The following is a 23,860-nucleotide window of genomic DNA, read 5'->3' as shown; positions in this document are numbered from 1 at the left end:
CGAATGTTTCACGTTGCAGGCCCCCCACCCTATAAATAAAATATTAACAACCCAACTAGGTCCACCTCTGTGGAGTAACAGCGCGTCTCACCGCGAAACCAGGTGGCCCGGGTTTTGAATCCCGATCGGGGCAAGTTAAGTGGTTGAGGCTTTTTTCCTTAACCCAATATGAGGAAAATGCTGGGTAACTATTGGTGCTGGATCCCGGATTCATTTCACTGGCATTATAACCATTTCATTCAGACACTAAATAACCTGAGATATTGATGCAGCGTCGTAAAATAATTTACTTAAAAAAAAAAAAAAAAAGGAATTTGCTACACAGAAATAAGAGAACTGAAAACAATTTTAGTGTAGTCTCGAAGTTGCTTCAAATTTGCCGCGTTTCTTTTGGCAGACATTTATATTGTATAATATTTTTGTTCCATACCTTCCATACATCAAAAGAATACATTGCTAGAGTAATCATACAACTGAACCATTCTAGTAAACGAATTATTTGATCATTATAAGCAGATGGGGAGAACCATATTATATTTACATCGATACAAATTAAATAATGTATAGGCCTAACGTTTTTATAATTTTATATTATTTTTATGTGACAGGAAGCCGGAAGTAATATCGTCACTTTTTTTTGCAAAGAGTGTAAGAACTAATCCAGAGCACTCTGGTGGTTGCAATTATACGCATTTCTGAGAAAGCGCACAACTTTCGTGAACTTTCTCTATGTTCATGTTCATTGGCTGCATATGCGTTCTTTGCTGAGTAAATGTGAGAAGGTAAGGACGGATCATGTGGTCGGTATTGAAAAGTGAGCAAGATTTGTATTATAAATGTGGAAATCTGTCTTAGAATAGAACATAATAACGAGTTGTATCAATATACAGTTGATTCAGTAATTAATATTACATAAAAATTGATACTTTAACTGAAATGTGGATTTATTGTCTTCAGGTTACCGGTCGCCAATCTTCCGGTTTAAATTAATACCAATATCAAGCTCTTTAAACGAATACAACAGCATTCTGAAAAAATCAAACATGTAAGTATATTCGAATTAAGTTTTTAATTTAGTAATGTGGTGGGTTATTTGGCAAGAAAGTAATGATTCCTTTGACCATTTGCTTGTTGCTACCTCGTGCCATAATGGAGACACGTGTCATTGGTGATTTTTTTTATATAGTGGAGTAGCAATTGATCATTGATGTATTTATCGTATAGCCTAAACCTACGTTAAAATAGGCAAATTAATAAGCCTGTAAAATTGGTCTCGTGTTGTCAAAGGGTCTCAACTATTCGACTGGTAGTACGCATCACTTGTCTAGTCCACGTGAAAATTGTGTGCGTGTCTGCCAAATGAAGCGTCGTTGAGTTTGAGAACATGTTTGTACGATATTCAGCATCTGATTTAAATAACCTGCCACGTGTAGGCAAAAAGTGACTGGACAGTCCTCGAATCCATAGGTATAATTAAGCGAAACGTTTATGTTGCTCGTGGGAAAACTTTAGTTGTGGTTTCGTCACTGCTAACATAGGCCTACACCGCTACAGTTTTTCTTAAAAGAGCAAATTTGAGTATTGTTTAGTCAGGTTTGTGGCGATTCTTTTATTACAAGTACAGGATATCAATTTAATAAAGTTTAACACACGATGGCATCACAATATGGCGGCAGTGACGTCACAACATGGTCGACATAAAATCCCACGATATGCTGTTATAAAAAAGAACCCACTCGCTCTTATTGCAGTAGGATATCAATACAATCCATGATATTCTATTCTAGAAGAAAACCCACCCACTCTTTAATTACAAATCAGTTAGTATTTTGAGACAATTGTTAGTGAGGTAACCATATATTGAAGTTTTCCCGTTAAGAAAGAGACAAATTAAATGTAAATAAGGAACGAATAGGTCCATTTTCATGTACATAGATAAGCGCCAAGGGATAAACTCCAGAACACGGACTGCACCCTGAAAAGTGCTTTTTCGTAAATATAATGATGCGCATTCGACAAGCGCAGACAAATTGCTCTTTTTTAGTATTTTAAGACATAATTTGGTAGGTGCAGTCCGTGTTCTAAAATTTTCCCGCGCCAAGAAAAATAAAACATATTTCTTCATAAAATAAACATATACCACGCATTTATTAAGGAAAACATGGGCATTTATATGTAGCAAGTAAAGACAAAGTACAGTATATGATTATATCTCGTGACCAGAATATTGTCTTCTTCTTCAGTCCCTTCTGCTGCTAAGCGTCGGGTTCGCCTCTCTCCGTCCATTTCATCCATTTTTCCCGGTCTCTACACATTCTCTTCATCTCTACCATTGTGTTTCCTTTCTGTTGGCCTATTGTTTCTATTGTATCCTCCCATTTAATCCTTGGTCTTCCTCTTATCTTTCTTCCTTCCACTCTCATTTCCATCACCTGCTTAACCTTCCTTTCTTCTCCCATTCGATATACATGCCCAAACCATTTCAATTGCCTTTCATTAATCACCTCTGTTAATGCTTTTCTCAGTTTAACTACTTATCCTATCTCTTCTGGTCTTTCCTACAGTTCTTCTAAGATATTTCATTTCCACTGCTGTTAATTTACTTCGATGTTTATCTAAGAGTGGGAAGCTTTCGGTACTATATTGTATTATAGGTTTAATTATTGAATTATATATCTGTATTTTGTCTTAGTGGTTATTTCTTTTTTCCCCAACTATTGTATTACTTATTTGATAGTATGTTGATGTTGCTTTCTTTACCCTGTTCAGTACTTCTTGATCTACTCTTCCATCACTAGTTATTATTGTTCCTAAATATTTAAAACTTTCCACTCTCTCCAGGTTTTGTCCTTCACATTCAATGTTAAATTCTGTTTCCTGTCTATCTTCCTTAGAGATCCACATTACTTTACTCTTATTGACATTAATCCGCATCCCTTTTCTCATAAACTCTTCGTTCCATTCCATCCCAGAATATTGGTCGAAATGGAAATATAGAAATTGGAAATTATGCTTTGAAGAGGTGGAAAAATATTTCAGAACACGGATTCCGTCCTTTTCCTCTTACTTCAAAATTCCAACCTTGTGCACACAAAATAAATTATAGGCACTGAAAAGTGCCTTTTCGTAAGCATGACTGATGCGCATTCAACATACACAGACATTATTATTTTTTTAGATATAATTGTCAGTGAGGAATCCGTATACTGAAATTTTTCCATGAGACCTTTGGGAAGGCCGAGACGTAGATGGGAGGATAATATTAAAATGGATTTGATGGAGGTGGGATATGATGGTAAAGACTGGTTTAATCTTGCTCAGGATGGCGGGCTCATGTGAGGGCTGCAGTGAACCTGTTTCCTTAAAAGCTGTAAATAAGTAAGCACATGAGATGGTCATTGACTTTTCTGGTCATTCACAGAACCTGTTTCATTAAACCTATTCACAAAATTTAATATTTTTCTACACGTAACTGGACAACCAGGAAATTTATGTCTAAAGTTTTCCCATGTTTTGCCATACAGTTTTTCTTCCGTGTGTATATTTTCAAAATATGTACACATTCATGCATTGAATATGTAACTATTGCAAATCATACCATAATAATAAAGGAATAAACTGAACTTATTCTTAGTTGACTCACTGCACAGCTAACACGTTGGAGTAATGAATCTGCCAACCTGGCTCTCTGATGCAAGCAGCGGCAGTAGCAGGAGGAACCTGCCACTCATTGGCCGACAGAAACACCAGAAACTTTACTGGGACTCGTAATTTTCTTGTATATTAACATTTATGTAATGTTTCTATAGGACATACCGAGGTGGAAATAGTCGTTTCGGAAATGATAGAAGTGGATTTGGAAGTGGTGACCGGCGGAGGGGCAACGATAGGAATGGAGATAATAGACAGCCAGGAGGTAGACTCCGAAAACAAAACTGGGACCTTACAACTTTACGTCCATTTGCCAAGAACTTCTATCAGCCTCATTCACTAGTTGAAAACAGGTGAGTTCTATAAAGAAAAGTATTAATACAATTTATTTAATTCCATTCGTACTTACAAATGTTAATTTTTCTTGTTCACTTACATAAGGCATGTGCAGCACGGCATTTCTAGACTTTAAACGAGGTGCAACAGTAATGTAGAATCTTAGGATCGCATGCAAGGACATGATTAAATGATATGCTTTGTTACTGTTGCACCTCTTTTAAAAGCTGGAACTGCCCGGACTGAACATGCCCGACTTACTTTGTCCATTGTATGGAATGCTTTACCTTCATATGGGTAGCTAAACACTGATCTAAGTTAGAACTTAACCAAGGTAGTACTTAATATTTGTAGACATGCGACTATGTTACATTGAATGTGTGTTGAAAGTTGACTCTGTACAGAAACCATATGATGAGGCAGTTGGAAGAGTGTTCATAGATCAATCAGCAGTTGGGTCTTTCTATGAGGAGTGGGACATTTTATCAAAATTTTAAAATAATGAGGCGAGGTGGAAATTTTGTTCTAACCATTGCCTACACCGTGTACTTCCTATTTACAAGGATATTTTGGGAGGAAACTGTTTTCCTTTATGAAACTTAGCTTCAAGATGTCATCAATTGCTATTTTTTTTTTCCATGCAAATTTCAGCTATTTTAAGGTCGGTATTTCTTATCTTATGCTATAAGTAAACGCTCTTAAGATTTGACTTCTATAAAGCTCTTGAGTTATACAGTATAATTGTTAACTTGATACTAAGATGGGCATTATAGATTTTTTTAAATACTAGAAATTGTAAGATTTTTTTCTTTGCGTTTCACTTTATAATATGTTTGACATATTTCAATGCCTTCTTAGCATAAATTGTACTTCAAAATAATTTTTTTAATTAAGTAATTCTGACCAAGTAATGTAACAGAACTGTAATTGACACAAATACAGCAGATTTTTCATAATTTAAACATATTATACAGGAATTTTATTCCCACCCAGTTGTCACTATTATATTGTGATGTTAAACAAAAAAACCTTATCTTTCCAGTTTTTAGAAGAGAAAAGTTTGTCATTGTGTATGCATCTATATGCATGTCCTTGTCTTGTAATGTGAGTGACAGTACATTTAACATTTTTTTTTTAATAAATTATGATTTCTCAGGTAACTACACCTATTTTTACCCTTTTTACTGGGCAATGAAATATTTTATCAAATGAAAATACACAGTTAAATTCAGGAACTGTATAATTAGGGATGTGTGGTGAGAGTTATTACATTGTTTTTTTTTTAAACACATTGCTTTGTATTAGCTGTTAGTTTTTCAATCCTACTTGTGAATAACCTATGTATTGCCTCACACTGGAACCATGACATCACTAGGTATGGCAATGCAGCATCCAGCCATGCAGCTTCTGTAAAACATATTTCTCTGAGCTTAGATATTATAACTGAAGTGAACAGAAATAGTGTTCAACCCACTTATCTGCTGTGGTTTTAGTACTTTGTGCTGCGATAAGTTATGGAAAATGGTGGCATAACGATCTCTACATGATTCAGAAGTCTAACAGCTGATACACAAGACAAAATGTGAAGAAATGCAAGAGGAAGAAACGTTATTAAATAATTGAGACATACTCTCATATTTGTTACATGGAGTGTTAGTGTAGGTTTTGAGTTTGTGTGACCCTGCAGTGCTGCTCTGTACTAGGATGTCAGTTTGAAAATCTATTGTGTCGTATTATCAGAATAGAGGAAATGAAGGAAATTAGCACTTATTATGAATGATTATATATTGAACACTTTTCATTGTTTGTAGTTTGATAAGCTAAGTGGCGTAAATAACAATGTATTTGATTTACAGGCCCTGGCATGAAGTTGAGAAATTTCGTGCTCAACATGAGATCACTGTGAAAGGAGATGTGCCGAATCCTATTCAGGTCTTTGATGAAGGAAACTTCCCAAATTATATAGCAGAAGAAATCAGGTACTTAAACTTTCTTTCTTTAAAATTGTGTATTTTTGACCAGTTTATTATTACAGAAGTTAAAATGTCTGATTTCTGTAAATTGTTAAAATTTCGAGTTGTGTAATTATGGGAAAATTAGCACCAGAAAATTTAATTAGTTTTTTTTATAGGAAAGTAGTATAAAAGTTTTCTTGTGGTTTCATGTTTCAAAATGTATTTTTCCTCTGATCTTGGCATGCCCCCACCGAATTTATACGTGGGGCATGAATGCTTGTTAGAGGTACATTAAGATGTGAGTGTAATGCCTTCGGTGTCCACTTGTCTAGTGAGTGGATTCCATCCTCATCTCTCTCAACAATTAAGATTATAATTAAGAGATTGAGCATTTATATAACAATGCATTTTGACTTGAGTTTAGTTTCCTTCATTATGGTTAGTGCAATATTCTAAATACTAGTTTATAGTGGGGGGATTTAATGTGAATGTTTGTTAAAATTTTACTTTTTGAAGTATGCTCAATTTTTTTTTATTTCCTTATTTTCTTTCTTGTCTGCACTTTCTAGAAATGAATTTGTTTGATTTTTATTGTTCAGTCTTCGTCTGTCTTGTGGTTTGCATCCATCAGATTGTTCTTGTCAGCTATGTCTATGTATTGTTTATTCCAGGATATAATCTGATACTACATGTAATTGACTGGCATGTAAAATTCTTTATTTGAGTCTCTAATGTCTCTGATTTAGGAAAACTTAAATTTAATCTCTAATTGGGTGAAACCTTTTTCTGCAAAAAAAAAATCTTTGATTAAGTACGAACATTAATTGGCTTTTACGAATCCATTATATAGATGTTGTAATTCAAAATCAACAAGTTTTATGAAACAAAATATGTGATGACACAAAGTGATGAAATTGTTTAATTTGTAGGAGAGCTGGATTTGAATCACCTACAGCTATCCAAGCTCAGGGCTGGCCAATTGCATTGAGTGGACTTAATATGGTGGGAATAGCTCAGACTGGTTCTGGAAAGACTTTAGCTGTGAGTACAATTTTAAGATTGATTTATGTTATTGTTTTCTTTAATAATAGTGAAATAAATTTGCATTATACTCATGAATGCGTCTTTCAGTACATGCTTCCAGCTATTGTACATATCAGCAATCAAGAGCAATTGTCCAGAGGAGATGGTCCCATTGCACTTGTCCTTGCTCCAACTCGGGAATTAGCTCAGCAAATTCAAACTATTGCTCGGGATTTTGGATCATCATCATACATTCGGAATACCTGTGTATTTGGAGGAGCCCCAAAAGGACCACAGGTAAGAACAATCTTATTTGTCCTTCTGTTTGTTTGCTGTTCTTATGTTGGTGCTTGTATGCATATTGAAAGAGAAAATCCTTTCTTACTTCTAATAGGCACGAGACTTGGAGCGTGGTGTGGAGGTGTGCATTGCTACTCCAGGTCGTCTGATAGACTTCTTGGAGAGAGGAACCACTAATCTGAGACGTTGTACTTACCTTGTCTTGGATGAAGCAGACCGGATGCTTGACATGGGTTTTGAACCTCAGATACGGAAGATTCTTGAACAGATTCGGGTAAGTAATGCAGAGATTAATTTTATTAGGTATTATATTACCATATCCATAGACAATATATTAGTCAGGAAGATTTTCAACCATGTATTTTATGTTCTAATGGAGTGTGGTGCATATACAGTACTTTTTGAGTACATTTCATAGCATCATCTGAATCATGAAGGAATTTGCAGTGGACTAGGTGAACACGAGTTTTTCTCCAAGTTCTCCAGCTTTTCATTATCATGTCACCAATACTTCACTATCACCCTCACTGTAAGGTGAGATCTCAGACCTCCAGAACAAATAAAAAATGGCCGAAAGTTGTACACATTGTGTTCACGAAGAACTATTAGTATAGCTATAGGCCCAGTTCCTTGAGTATAAAATCTGTGAGCAATTTCATTACGAAAGTAGGCTGAAAGATTTGTCTCATACTGAGAAGATTCGATTAATTTTATTTGCTTAAAATATGTGACATTTTATTCAGTTGATACCACTGCCTCTCTTAACATTCCTTTCACTGGAAAATGTTTTGACAGTGCTATATTATTATTATTATTATTATTATTATTATTATTATTATTATTATTATTATTATTATTATTATTATTATTATTATTATTATTATTATTATTATTATTATTATTATTATTATTATTATTATTATTATTATTATTATTATTATTATTATTATTATTATTATTATTATTATTATTATTATTATTATTATTATTATTATTATTATTATTATTATTATTATTATTATTATTATTATTATTATTATTATTATTATTATTATTATTATTATTATTATTATTATTATTATTATTATTATTATTATTATTATTATTATTATTATTATTATTATTATTATTATTATTATTATTATTATTATTATTATTATTATTATTATTATTATTATTATTATTATTATTATTATTATTATTATTATTATTATTATTATTATTATTATTATTATTATTATTATTATTATTATTATTATTATTATTATTATTATTATTATTATTATTATTATTATTATTATTATTATTATTATTATTATTATTATTATTATTATTATTATTATTATTATTATTATTATTATTATTATTATTATTATTATTATTATTATTATTATTATTATTATTATTATTATTATTATTATTATTATTATTATTATTATTATTATTATTATTATTATTATTATTATTATTATTATTATTATTATTATTATTATTATTATTATTATTATTATTATTATTATTATTATTATTATTATTATTATTATTATTATTATTATTATTATTATTATTATTATTATTATTATTATTATTATTATTATTATTATTATTATTATTATTATTATTATTATTATTATTATTATTATTATTATTATTATTATTATTATTATTATTATTATTATTATTATTATTATTATTATTATTATTATTATTATTATTATTATTATTATTATTATTATTATTATTATTATTATTATTATTATTATTATTATTATTATTATTATTATTATTATTATTATTATTATTATTATTATTATTATTATTATTATTATTATTATTATTATTATTATTATTATTATTATTATTATTATTATTATTATTATTATTATTATTATTATTATTATTATTATTATTATTATTATTATTATTATTATTATTATTATTATTATTATTATTATTATTATTATTATTATTATTATTATTATTATTATTATTATTATTATTATTATTATTATTATTATTATTATTATTATTATTATTATTATTATTATTATTATTATTATTATTATTATTATTATTATTATTATTATTATTATTATTATTATTATTATTATTATTATTATTATTATTATTATTATTATTATTATTATTATTATTATTATTATTATTATTATTATTATTATTATTATTATTATTATTATTATTATTATTATTATTATTATTATTATTGCTATTGTTGTTGTTCATATAACTCCAGTTGCAGAAATAGATTGTTTCTGAATATCACTTGCTTCTGTGAGCTTAGTTTTTTTCATCTAGAATTAAGAGTTTTATGTTTCCCCATGCCATCATCACTGTAAACTGAAGGGTATCATTCACAGCACAACCACACTAACAGATTGCAGGGTAGGGCCGTGACTGAAGGTTATCAGTACAGTACTAGCACCACAGAACAAACATTGCGTCACACTTAACAATCTGTTCAGAAAACTTGCGAATAGTAAAATTTCTTTCCTGCCATTTTTATAGTGTTTTGTTTTAATTTTATTACATTACACTGGTAGGTATTTCATTTATTCAATGTTTTTGGTCTTGTGGGACTGGAAATGTTGCTCTGTTTTTGCGTTAGATTTCAGTTTTAAACTCTGTATAAAATGCATAACTTGAGGGAACATGGGAAAAATAGAGTTTGAGGCAGGTTTCTGGTTTCAGTTTCATTTCAAGCAAGTTTTACTGTGTATGCTTTAGTGCGTTATTTCAGAATATTCGAGCTTTATGAAATAAGTTCATAGAGCACAATAATGACACTTAAAAATATTTACAATCTATGCACAGTTATCTCTCCTATTGGTGCTGTATAGTCATACAAATTAGAAACTTTGTCTTGCATAGTTCGTCACAAGAGTAAATATAGTAAGGATTAGAATTATAGTAATGACTAGTGGCTTGTGCAGCAAATGCTGCAAACTAAGTTCATTAGATGTTCAAATAAAAATTTTCCAGATTTATTTTCAACGAAGAATACCAGACATTTTGAAAGTTATTTGTTTCCATAATAATGAAACATACTCCTGCTGAATGATTTTTTATGCCAAATATTTTTTCTTGAACCTATCCACCTTCAGTTTTTGTGTTTCAACGCGAAAACGCAAGTAGCAATGTCAGTATGATCAGTGGGTTTGTCATGTGGGAGTAAAGCAATAGATACTTCAGGTCATTGTGGATTGTAGGCGAAAGTTAAAAAAATGTCAGGTTTACTATGCTTTCGAACACTAGACATAGCATCTTGGTATAGCTGCTGCATGTAGTTTGAAATGTAGAGGGTAAAATCATTTTATCCTGCTAAGAGATCTTGCTGAAATGATCGGGAGATTACAAAATGTTGTAGGCCTCTTATTTTATAAGTAAGTAATACCTTTTGCTCTTTCCTTAGGGAACTGTAATTTTTGCGCTCTCTTGAGCCAGTACTGAAGAGAATGATGCATATAAATATCTACACCACACCGCCATTAAGTAGGCCTATATGAAAAAGATCCAACTCTACTTGATTAATAACTATAAAAATTTTGAATTTTAATAACAATATTATCCTACGAAAGTTTTGTAGTTATAAATACTGTATAGCCGCCACTCAGTAAATTATAGAAATGAAGATCTAATTTAAGATATTCTCTACATCTGCTTATATAACCCCAAAACATTTCACTTTCATATCATCAATATAGCATTAATATGTATAATTATTAATGAAAAATAGTCACATCATGGTATTAACTATAATAATATTTAATTTCTAATGGTAATAATGTCATCAAACCACCTCAAGTTTTGTAGATTTTAATATCTAATACACAACTGTACTCAGAAAATTACATATTGCAGAATTAGACCTGTGAATTATTTCTAGTAAGTCTTAACGAAAGATGGAATTTTGGAAAATAGGAAAATTATGTAGGAAAATTGACATTTCACTGAAAATTACTATTTTTCTGAAAAACGTTTGGTTCCAAGCTTGAAAATGAGGGGTCATTTATTAAAATCCGTTCAGGTGTTTTCCCGTAATTTCCATTACCAGTTCAAATTATATAAATATAGAAATACTAGACACAATTTCCATACTTTTGTTAGATTTAAGGTTGTGATTTTTGTATTCTGTATCCTCCAATCTTGGCATGCCCCCACCGTTTTCTACGTGGGGCATGAATGCTTGTTGGAGGTATATTAAAATGAGAGTGCAATGCCTTCGGTGTCCACTCGTGCAGTGAGTGGATTCCATCCTCATCTCTCTCAACAAGTTACATGCCTACTTCCTGTCAAAAACCAAACTATATGTAAAGTAATAAGTAGAATTGCTGGTCCTAGGGACATTTCTTTGGTGTCATATTTCATGACACTATCTTTGCAGGACACTATTAAATATTTTTAACTGTGACAGTTTGATTTTAAGTATTTTTCTTATCTTATTATTGCTCGCAGCCTGACAGACAGACATTGATGTGGTCTGCCACATGGCCAAAAGAAGTGCGCAACCTGGCAGAGGAATTCCTGAAAGACTATGTGCAGGTGAACATTGGCTCTCTACAGCTTTCAGCAAACCACAACATTTTGCAAATTGTAGACGTGTGTCAGGAGCATGAGAAGGAGACCAAGTGAGTACCTTTTGTATCTTCACTAAAATTATTTTTATTTAAACAGTAAAGGTCTTGTGTATGTTTTATTACACTTACATGGAGAATGTAGTGAGTAGTATAGAAGGGTTACTGTTTCCAAACAGTGATACTGGTAAGTTTGTTTTTGTATCATTTGTTGACCTACTAGTTCAAGCCATGTAGACTATGGGGAACATGTATCGCTCATGTAATAGACTAATTGTTTTCATAATTTCTTGGATAAAAAATCTAGCATGCATATTATATGTGAGGAACAAGTTTCAGAAGAAAAAAATCACGACGTGACATCCCACATGATAATCACAACTGGTTTCAACATCGGACATTCAAGTAATATTGAAAATGATCAATTGTAAGACTTCGAGAGCATTGATATATTGAGTGTTTACAAGCAGTATTAACAAGAGACAATTTTGAAAGTTTTTAAACTATTAGAACCAATCAGTCCATTTTCGCATTTTAAAAAGAACCAATCGTAATAAATTAACTCTTTGTTTGAAAAATTGAAGCATGAAAAATGCTTACACATGAGAGGTGAGGAGTTTGCTTTTTGGTGCTTGGGGATCAGTGTTTAAATATACTATTGACATTTTAAAACAATATATTATGACATCCCAAGATATTAAAAATATTTGTTTAAATATCTTAAAGAAATCCATATGCATTTTACCTAATCATTTATATAATGTTTAAATTTCTAACTTTCTAAATTGCGTATTGTACTTGATTACTACCTATTGTATTGATATATTTCTTATTTCTCTCTATTCCATATATGTATTTTTCAAACATTGTTTTCCGGACCTACAAGGTCGTCTGTTATTATGATCGTACATTACCACAGGTAGCAGTAGGAAAATGTAATGCATACATTATGCGGGGATTTTTTCCCACCTATGTATTAATGTAAAAAATTGGGGTACATTTATTATGTGATTGCATCTGTTACACAAGTAAATATGGTATATTCGTTTATTTTTCAGATACATTCTCTGATCCTTAATTCAACAAAATATCTATTTATTACAAGAATATATTTTAATTGTTTATGTGAGGCAGCCTTTAAAGGAATTATTTATAAAAGTGTCATTGTATAACATTCAGATAGAAAAATAGAGAACAATAACATTTTTTTGTTCAGATTTATAGATACATTATTTCATAGCCATATATGTGATGATTTCATGACCTTTTATCTTCATAGTTATAACTCTTAAGTTCTTCAAATACTCTTGACTTGTTATATTTTTACAAGAGTTTTTTTTTCTTCCTTTTAGATTGAGTAACTTGTTGGGAGAAATAGGATCAGAACGAGATAATAAGACAATTATATTTGTAGAGACAAAGAGGAAAGTAGAAAACATCACCAGGAGCATTAGACGTTATGGGTGAGTATTAGACAAGTGGGTTATAATATACATTTGTGTTCTTGATTAACTGCACGATTCACGATAGATTCCTCATTCACATTTCAAAACATACTTTTGCTGTTTCATTTATTACAGCAGTTACAATTTTGAGTGAAGCAATGTTATGTATAATTTTTTGACATAAAGCTGTTTATTGTAAGAACACATTGGGTTTCTATACTGTTTTTTTTAATAGTCATACTACTGCACTCTGAAAATGGTGAAGATTGTTATTCTGAAACTCTATACTTCAGCATCCATGCAGTAAGATGCTGGTGAGCCGAAGTTTATCATAGTTGATAAGGGTGAAGAGTTCTTTGAGCATGTAGTTTTTTTTCTACACCAGCTGTATACTGCAAAACTTTATTACTGTATCAGATTCATGGAATTATTGTAGACTAAACCTGGATTGCGATCTCTGTTGATCCAGTATCAATGGATGACAACAAATCATATATCACACCCCTAGAATAATAATGTTGTAACTCCCAAAAATTGAATTTCAAGTTACAGAAAGTTTTGTAATTTTCATTTAATTCTGTCAAACAGTAGAACTGTCGTATTTCTAAATTTAAGTGCAAAAGTCTGCAGAACTCATACTGATGCTTGGTAATCCTGAGTTTGCATACTACTTTGAAATTTTTATCTTGCATTTACTCAAAACTAAGGGTCGATTTCTAAAACAGAAGTCTAGACCATGGCTTTAAACCGTGTTTGGATTTATAAAACGAGGTCTGTTTCATTATTCTGAGCCATGGCTTGAAACCATGGTCTGAAGCAGAGACCACAGCTGGGGTAGGTTTAAAACCATGGCTTCATTGTATGCAAGATTGAGATAGATCAGTTGGATAACTATCGAAGGAAAATTCGTCTCTATGGGTATTAAATCCCCAGATTAGAGTTATGAGAGACAGGAATAATCCTTTGTAACTATATAACGACGATAATTTCAGGCGAATATTTCGATTTTCGAAGGAATCAATGCAAAATTTAGCAAGAATGCTAAATAATAATCGGCAATGAAATGCAAGAGGTGGTGGGTTGACAATTTTTTTAAACCTTCTTGTTGCTTTCAGGGAAGTAAGATATAATATTTTATTTTATTTTTCTCGCTGTTATTTATACTCTCTTTTAACATCCTTGGTTAAGGTTATGAATTTTGTTAATGCGTTTCTGATTTTGTGATTCTGTTACAGATACCCTGCCGTATGTATGCATGGGGACAAATCTCAGCAAGAGAGAGATTATGTTCTTAGAGGTATACAAATATTATATTTTTTAAATTTACATTGACTATTCTCTTCTCGCATGATAGCATTTTTAGTTACTATAGGCACATAGAGCAGATAGGACAACAGATTGCATGAAAACTTAATTGCTAACATGTTGTTCATGTTTTGTTCACAGAGTTTAGAAATGGGAAGTCTCCTATTCTGGTTGCAACAGACGTCGCAGCACGAGGTCTAGGTAAGTTGCTACAGCATCAGGAACCCAGACTGGTTGATCTCTCGGAGTGCAGTTGTGGGGAACACTTGTCCTGGTACAATGTTCAGGGTTTCAGACAGGTCGTTTCCTAATTGTTTAACAGAATAGTTGTATATTTTGGGAGTTCTTGCTCGTAGTTACAGTGAATGTAAATCACTATTATACTACTTCGCATCCATAGTAAGGTTTAATAGTAGGAGGTTACCAAATGATATCCATTAACAAATTCTTAATGGCCCATTAAAGTTTTTCTTCACAACAATAATTAGAATAATTCACACTACGTGTAATTTTTCATTTGAAAACTGTATGTTTCTGTAAATGAACATTGTTGCAATAGGTAAATTTTAGCCCTTTACTAGCACAGCATTTTTGGATTTATATAATTGGTAATATGAACAGACTTTTTGAAGAAACTTTGTCTTTAAACAAAAATATTTCTAGTAGGCTATATCAGTCTATGGTGCACCATTAACCGAATGGCTAGTGTCAGCTTTCCATGCTAGTAACTCGGGTTCGAGTTCTGGCAGGTCATTACTTCATTAATCATGCAGTGCTATGTAGTCTGCCTGTCATGGTACACCAAGGGCTACCTACAACATCTAAAAACTACAATTTCGGAGTGTCACTTAGAGTTGGGGATGATTTGGTGAATGATGTAAGTCAAGTGCTTGCGATTAGACAAAAAAAAAAAAAAAATATATATATATATATATATAAAATATAAATTTACGTATTTGTGTTAGTGGAATTACACAAATTATAAAAGTCTTAATTAGTTCAGTGTTTTGGAATTAAAATCGGCCATATCTAGGAAGTTAAGAGTATGGGACTAAGATATAAAACACAGTCGCACACTTTTTATTTTAATTTTTATGTTTCTAAAGGTGTTCATTGTACAACAGCCATTTGCTTTGCGTGTTTGGCATTGCTTTGCATATATTTGTACATTAATACAGTATTGCACCGACTTCCGTTTGGCATTGTATGGACTAGACATGAAATTGAGTAGGCCTAATCATTGTAATATTCTGTTCTGTTCCTGGATTTTTCTGTAAAATATTTTTGTATATGGTGGTGTAGATTGGGAGATAACTTCCGCACTAAAATTACCTGGTGGTTCTGAATTTGAAATGATAAACGTGCTCATGGTCGTATTAATTATTAATTGCTATGATTATGGTTATTGTGTTGCTGCCTAGTTTCTACGCATACATTTTTTGGAGGGGAGGGAGGGGAAGGGCGTCATTTTACACACGTGATTTTAAAGTTGAGCAATAAAAAGTTAGAATAGAAAAAATATTGTTTAATTTTTTCATAATTGTAATTTGTGTTGGTTTGATGAAGTGAAGTAATTTGCCCTGATTTTACCCTGTGTAGTATAGGGTGTGTAAATATGAATCAATATTTTGGTACATGTTCGTATAACAACGTCGTACATATTATTGTATATATCTTTATTGATTCTAATATTATTAACTGTTTATTATTATTATTATTATTATTATATTGGAGAAGCTTACAGTGTCTGAAATTGATCTAGTCCCTGCGCCGAAAGAATTACAGTCAATATTATTAAAATTCATACAGTAACCTCCTACATACCTTCATAGTCTTCTTGATGTTGCTTAGTTTCTAACGCCATTATTTGACAACTAAATCATTCATTCTTCTCATTGGGTTTCAGATTGTTTATAACATATTTTGAATTTGTGCACTCGATTCTAACATGTTGGCTAGATCACTTCACTGTCAGTTACGGACAAATGTTAAGAATTGACGCATTTCCTCTTTTTCAATCATTGGTCTTCGTAATTGTTATTGAGATGACATTTAACAAGAGTTTGAGTACGCAGTAATGGTGGGCGTGGACATAGAGTTTTTCTTTTATTTATAAACAAACTTATCTCTTAGTATAGTAACAGATCTACTCTACGGAAGTGTGGCTCTACTTTCTCTAGTGATGAAAGTCGTTGTACAGTATAGAGTTTCCATCTGGTCGTGGTATCTCGTGTTCTCAGGCAAGCGCAGGGTAACCTCTAGACCACTGATAACTGTTCCCTCCGGATATGGACAATAGCAGTAAATTTCAATGCCTCTTCTAAAAGTAACTGTTTGACAAGTGCAGTAGTGTGTCTGGTTTAATCACGAGGGAGGCAGGGACTAGATCCCTGTCAGTTACATTGTTTACTTACATATATTACTATACTGGACAACTACTGCTCCTAACATTCTACCAGGAAGGAATATTGGGGATGTTCCCTGGACTGTCAATGTATTAATCAGTCTGGTATGTTTTGTTTCAGAGGCACATGCAAGATGATAGTTGCAATGTCGTAACATCTAGCAGTGCCTCTGTGGCCTGAGGAAGATCAAGATGTGGCCTTGTTTTGGGGGGGTTATTATGCGTTAGTTGAGGCACATGGAAGGTTTGTACAGCATTGTCTCTTACTGAGAATGAAGTAAAAAAAAATCGAATTTGGTTTTGTATTTGTTTTGATAAATTATTCATTTGACAGATGTAGATGGAATCAAATATGTGATCAATTTTGATTACCCAAACTCCTCTGAGGATTACATCCATCGCATTGGGCGTACTGGTCGTTCAAACACAACAGGAACTTCTTATGCCTTCTTCACACCAAACAACAGTCGGCAAGCTCGAGACCTTGTCTCAGTGCTTCGAGAGGCGAACCAGGAGGTGAATCCTAAACTGGATGAGATGGCCAAGTTCGGAGGTGGTGGATATGGAAAGAGAGGTGAGTGTGCTGTATGCATTTCCGTGATAGCATTGTTTGCCTTCTGCATGCTGGAGCTGCATTGTAAATTTCTAGTATTTCTGTAGACAAGGAAATAATTTTGTTTACAGTCCTACAGTATGATTTTAAAATATAAATAATAGTGGATTTTCAGATCTCTTCAGGGTACTATTCAGTCATCTATCTGTTTGATGTTAAACACGTGACAGGACTCTTGGAAGTGAGTTAAGACAATGCCAATCCTGACAATCCTCCATCTAAGACTATACTGGACATCACATTTTTGACAACAAATATCCTTCATCTAGAAGAGATTCAAATCTATGGTGTTGACTTTCATAAGGCCCGATGCAGACTGCGTTAAAAGGACGCTGTCATGCAGCATCCCATTGATGTGTGGTTTAAAAGTACATTGTTCTAAGTGACCAATACACACGTGGTTCCTAGGATGCAGCATCAGGTAAAGACAGACGGCGGTGACCCAGAGTTAATTATCTAGTTGCTGTTTCTGCCAGAACGCAGCGTCACCGCTGGCTGCTGTGTTCTGGCACTTCATGTTGACTTGTTCAGTACACACGTGCGTCTATCGGCTATAGTATGGACAGCGAAATCGACGTAGAACAATGCGTCATTATGACGCTACGTGTGGATGGGTGGACACAGGGATGCAGCGTTAACGAAGTAATTGGACGCGCTAGTCTGTATCGGGCCTTAAAATGCTTATGCATACACTGTGGCTTACTATAGTAGAATTAACGTTTCTCATTTTTTTCGACTTCTGACAGCTTGCTGGCAGTGTGGCTTATGGGTCTGTTGTTACGGCAATGTTGTCAGTTTGCTGCTACACCTGGAAGTTGGTCAGTCATTGATATGTTCGATAATGCGGCAGTATTGCTCGCAAGCTTGGGTAAAAAGAGCAGGGGACTTCAAATGGTGATTGGCTACTAGCAAGGTTAACCTTGGTTGCCATGACAAGCTGTAACCCATGCGGCTAGCGAACTTTTAGAAGTCTAGAGAAATCTTAATTCTGCTATAATATTGCAATAAACGATTCTATATATTCTCCTTTGTTCACATTGTCTGTAGATGAAAATGTGATATCAGTTCCATTTATTAAGTAGTTAGGCCTTAAGAACCCATATATTTTGTGCCTGAACAATATATATGACATCTTAAAGAAAAAATTATATATATTGTTAAACTTATATTGTTTAACAATATATTTATTTTTTTCTAAGAAGTCTAATCTCTGATTATAGCCTGATCTATGGTGTACAAATGGACAACCACAAGAAATAAAGTTATATGTGAATATTATTTCAACACAAGTCAATAAGATGGGCTTGAAAATATCCTTTTGGATAAATTAGTCTCAGCTGCACTTCGAAAAACATGGGTTACTTTATTAGAGTCGATGTCAATTTGGAAGGCGGTAGTCTGCTAGTGTTTGCATCGAGAGAGACAGATATAGAGAGCAAGGCAGTGTACAGCTGTCAAAAAAAAAAGTGGCCGCACTCGTGAACAGCGAATATTTTCAAAGTCCACTTCGGGTCGCGGCGATGTTACACGATGCATGTGCTTGTACAAGGAGTTCTGGAACTATGAAAGTGTTCCATATCTGCGCCTCGTAGACCAGCAGTAGAGTGCTTGTTTAATGATTCAAAGGTCGTGGGTTTGGGCCTTCTTCAAGTTTTCATTTTATTTTTTAATCATTCTTTAGCGATGTAAATGATATTCAAATTATCATTTATATCCCGTTATCGTTCTTTATGGATATCACGTTATTTATATTTTGTTATCGTTCTTTGGAGATATGAATAAAATTCAGGTCATCATTTGTATTCTGTTATCGTTTTATAATGATATGAATAATAATTAATATTGTATCTCCAATGGGGGTTAGCCCTATTTTACATATGTATGTTAGGGCTATAGTTTTATACACAAAAAAGATGAGCATAAAGAGAAGAGGAAAAGAAAATTAAATTAGCTTACGCGATATAAACAATCCGTAAATTAGGCATTGCGATTGCAAAACAAATATCAGGTATCAATTTGAAACATACAAAAACATTAACAACACACATACGTAACACTTCTATAACACAAATATGCAGCTTTCCGTACCATACATCATAAATTAATACACAATAGTCACACAAACACAATCAAACTATAATTACGACATTGCGACGACATCAAGCATCCCATAACTGATTCACATACATAACAAATCAAGCATCCGTTACAATACATACACTTCAACATAGTAACCACACTTTTAAAAGTTACAAATTTGGCTCCAAGAAGAATAAATAGGACACTGTTACTAATTACTATTCTTCTACAATTTCTTAAATACATCTGTAATAAAACTGTGAAATTCCGATATGAATAATATTCACGTTTTTTATATTGTTATCGTTCTTTAGCGATTTAAATAATATTAAAGTTATCATTTATGTTCTGTTTTCCTTCATTAGCATTATAAAACATTATTCAAGTTATTTATATTGTTATTGTTCTTTCGCAATATATTAATTAAACAAACCGATATTTATCATTTATATTCTGTTATCGTTCTTTAGTGCTACTGTATAAATAATATTCAATTTATTTACATTGTATTCGTTCTTTAGCGATATAAATAACATAAATTTAATATTAGGTTTGGAAAAATCCAGTTGCATAATACTGGTATTAGTTTTTCTTTTTGTATTATTACATTATACTATCTTGAACCACAATAAAATGAAAAGGAGTAATGAGGAATTGAACCTGAGACGTTGACATCTAAATTCCGACGTTCGTCCGCTGAGCTACGAGGGCAAAAGTGTGGAAACATTTTCGGAAAAATTGGCCCAATCACACTCTAAGATTTTCTGATGATTTGTAGAAGCTAGTCCAGGATGCGGGGGGCAAAGGCTAATTGAGATTTCCTGGTCTCTGATCGGGTCAAACATCCTGATAGAATTAATATTTAACCCCTGCTGTGACTTTCGGTAAAGTCCGGAGGGCCCAATTAGCCAAATCCACTCTCCTCATCTCCACGCTTGGGCCCCCTGGAATTTAATAAGATGCGAAAGAGATAGTGGTGTGCGGAAAGCAACGGGATGTTACCGCCTTTAGGCCCATCCTTCCCAAGAAAACTGCAAACATGAATAAAGGAAGCTTTTAATGGAAGAAGGATCTTCTGCGGACCTCTGGAAAAAGAACTAAGGAAGAGACTGAAGTGCTTTGTGTGGAGTGTGGCATTGTATGGGGAAAGAACATGGACATTACGACGAAATGAAGAGAAACGAATTGAAGCATTTGAAATGTGGATGTGGAGAAGAACGGTGCGTGTGAAGTGGACAGATAGAATAAGAAATAAAATTGTGTTTGAAAAAGTGAGTGAAGAAAGAATGATGCTGAAACTGATTAGAAAGAGAGAAAGGAATTGGTTGGGTCTCTGGTTGAAAAGAATAATAGACGACATTAGGATATGTGGATCATATGCGGAGACTAAGAGGAAGGCAGAAAATAGGAAAGATTGGAGATTGCTGGGTTTGCAGAACACTTATGTATGTTCAGAATGCCTGGAATATCGTGTCTAAGAACAGTCGCTATTTGCAAAGACTAGTCGATTCCATGCCCATTCGACTGCAAGATGATCGAGGTAAGAGGAAGATAGACTAAATATTGAATTGTGGCTTTTTGTTTTGTTTTTTTGAACGCTTAATTGTTTGAATGTTTTAAGGCCGACGCCAGTAAATTTGTTTTGTTTATGCCACGAAAGATATTTTTATTGAGAATGAAATCTTTTTTTCTTTGCATTTGCAGCCACAATATCATAATGATAAAGTCATGGCATAATATATTAATGAACCTGATGTTAATTACTAAAATAATCGTAAAAGAGAAAGGAGCCATTATGTATAGTTTGTCTCTCTCAAAAACAGAACAAAAAAGAACATAAAAAGCACGAGGTTGTAGTCGAACGCAGGACCTCATGAATAAGAGGCCTGAACGCTACCATTATGCTATCGAATAACACACAGTATACTTCAATTATAACTGTAGATATCAGGCAACGTGGTCCAACAACATGTAACATCGCCTGTTTCCGAATTATAGCAAAGATACCCGAAGGGAACTTTGTTTCAGGAGAGCGGCCACTTTTTCTTTTGACAGCTGTACAACATTGCCACATTGTACTTCACGTGCACGTGCAATACAAATAGCGTAGGAGAGAATTTAAATTATCAAAAGACAATAATGACCTTAGCTATTGATTACTGTAAGCATGACACGAAACAAACCCTCTTGCCTTCACTAACAATATTCTTTGCACTGTTTTCAATCCCACACCACATGCTTCTGCAGTTGTTTCTTGTGCGTTGGCAACGTTGCAGCCAGCATCAAGATGGCTGGCAGTGTTCTGCTTGTCAACGTTTTTAAAATCATTACACACCTTAAACACTATTTTCTGCCCCTACCTGTACAGTACTTGTCTTTTACAGTCTCTTCTTCCATTTATTTATCTTACACACTGTAAATGTTAGTTTTACTTATTCAATGTATTGAAACACTCGGGGAAGTACTTGTTATAGACTGATTTCCATTGGTTCTACTGTACAAGCTTGTGATGTCACATATCGGGAATTCTACAGCGCATATAGCAGCTGACCACCTTCCGAAATACCATCTAGTCTAGTAACTGTGTTATTGAAAGATGTAGGAATTCGTAGTTTTCTTGAGATATTTTTGAGTGTTTTTGTACTTTTGAGTATGTACAGTCTTAGACATAAAAAGACTCATCTCCTGTCTAAGTCCAGCTTTGAACAGCACCTAGTATGTGCGAGGAAAAATCTGTTGTACTTTAAGAGAGGATTTTTATATTGCACCTAATTTACTTAGAAACTGACAGTCTCTACCATACAGGAAACATAGTTACAGTTATGTCACATTACAATTAGAGCATATTTCATGTGACTACTTGTAAATTCCAGTATATTTGTTCATGTTACAGGTGGTGGACGTTGGGGTTATGGTAACTTCCGTCGTGGCCGAGAAAATTACAATAGTGCACCAAAAAGCACACACAAGAGGTGGGACAACAATGAATACTCAGGTAAGATTTAACACTATTTTACTAGGTAATAAATTTGTTTTGTATTGGATTTATTGTAATATGCTGTTCTTCTGTTTCAGGACGCAGTTGATGCTAGCATATTTTAGTTCGAAGAGATGAAAGAGTGGATGTAGGTCTGATGTCACGTATTTATTTTGCTCTTGATACAGGATCAGTACGCATTCTATAACAGAAATCTGCTGAATGGCCTGTATGACAATTTTGTGATGGATGTCGCAACTTCGTCAGTATTAACAAAGTCAGTGGTCTTACTGCCTGCTGGTTTTGTCATTCCATTGTATATTGCACAGACAAAGAATAAATTTTTTTTTTTTTTTGGATTCACGTATTCTGTAATAAGCTACCTTCTTTTTTTCCTTCCTTCTCATAAATTCGCAGTCACATTAACATTCTCCAGTGAATACCATGCATAAAGATAATGATGAAATAATAGTAATGTTTATAATTTGTCATTTCCTATAATAATTTTAATTGGGTAGAAGTTACGTATAAATTCCACTACTTTATAGAATCTTCTGGAATGTAAGTAAAGTGTGCAGGGTGAGAAATATAGGTGCTTATATTAAGCCTACTGTAGATTAACTTCATTATTTACATGCATATTAAGTGTACATGTAGGAAGTATATAGTCGAGCAATGTTTCTAGAAGAAATCTTTGACAGCCTCGTCCAAAATGAGTTTGTACAATTTTTTTTTTTGGCGTAAACTTCTTAATTCGTAGTCTTGAAGCAGTCTGTTCCTTCCAACGAGTTAGAAAGAGATTATATTATAGAGTGGCCATTGTGCTGCCATGTTTGAAGAAAATTGAAAGAGCAACTGCCATTGATATGTGACCAAAACAAAGTGGGTGTGACGATAAGTAAGGTTGGGAGTCAAGAAGCAGTAAAAATTTCGGTTACATAAATCAGTTAAACTGAAGTGGAAAAATCTAGTGTTTCGTCAAAAATTTGACTTGCTGATAATAACTTAATATAAAATAAAGAACTTAATGTGCTCTAAATTTAACACACTTGAGTTATTCCTAGAAGGAAAGCTTAAAAGAATAACCTAACGCAGCGAAATTGTCATGTATGTATGACAAGAGTGTAATGAGTTTTATAGTTAAATCGACCATATGTATATAATGCTCGATTCTTGTTTT

General features: G+C 32.7%; 1 protein-coding gene and 1 non-coding gene across 3 annotated transcripts; both read left to right on the top strand.

Moving 5' to 3' along the window:
- Positions 1-722: 722 nt before the first annotated feature.
- Positions 723-23,039, top strand: LOC138696631 (ATP-dependent RNA helicase p62-like). Of its 2 annotated transcripts, none has more exons than XM_069821827.1 (14): positions 723-782; positions 958-1,045; positions 3,810-4,004; positions 5,844-5,966; positions 6,872-6,983; positions 7,074-7,262; positions 7,360-7,539; positions 11,739-11,911; positions 13,210-13,320; positions 14,538-14,599; positions 14,749-14,808; positions 17,346-17,585; positions 22,597-22,698; positions 22,779-23,039. In XM_069821827.1, coding segments are annotated over exons 2-14 (1,560 nt in total). In that variant the 5' UTR covers positions 723-782; positions 958-1,043; the 3' UTR covers positions 22,790-23,039. The 2 variants fall into 2 exon arrangements, with proteins under 2 accessions (XP_069677928.1, XP_069677927.1); XM_069821826.1 differs by having other exon boundaries at positions 748-814.
- LOC138697202 (small nucleolar RNA SNORA57) lies at positions 11,421-11,558 on the top strand. The gene has a single exon (XR_011331564.1). It is a non-coding gene; the product is annotated as a small nucleolar RNA SNORA57 (small nucleolar RNA).
- Positions 23,040-23,860: the final 821 nt, after the last annotated feature.

The sequence above is a fragment of the Periplaneta americana genome, chromosome 3 (genome assembly GCF_040183065.1).
Source record: "Periplaneta americana isolate PAMFEO1 chromosome 3, P.americana_PAMFEO1_priV1, whole genome shotgun sequence".
In the NCBI taxonomy this organism is placed as follows: Eukaryota; Metazoa; Arthropoda; class Insecta; order Blattodea; family Blattidae; genus Periplaneta; species Periplaneta americana.
Note: the sequence above shows the minus strand (reverse complement) of the source record. Positions and strands in the feature narration are given on the sequence as shown.

What these genes read in the sequence shown, in the direction of transcription:
- LOC138696631 (XM_069821826.1), top strand. An exon ending in TATATAGCAGAAGAAATCAG is followed by an intron (nt 5,967 to 6,871) that starts GTACTTAAACTT and finishes TTTAATTTGTAG; the next exon opens with GAGAGCTGGATTTGAATCAC. An exon ending in CGTCGCAGCACGAGGTCTAG is followed by an intron (nt 14,809 to 17,345) that starts GTAAGTTGCTAC and finishes TTCATTTGACAG; the next exon opens with ATGTAGATGGAATCAAATAT.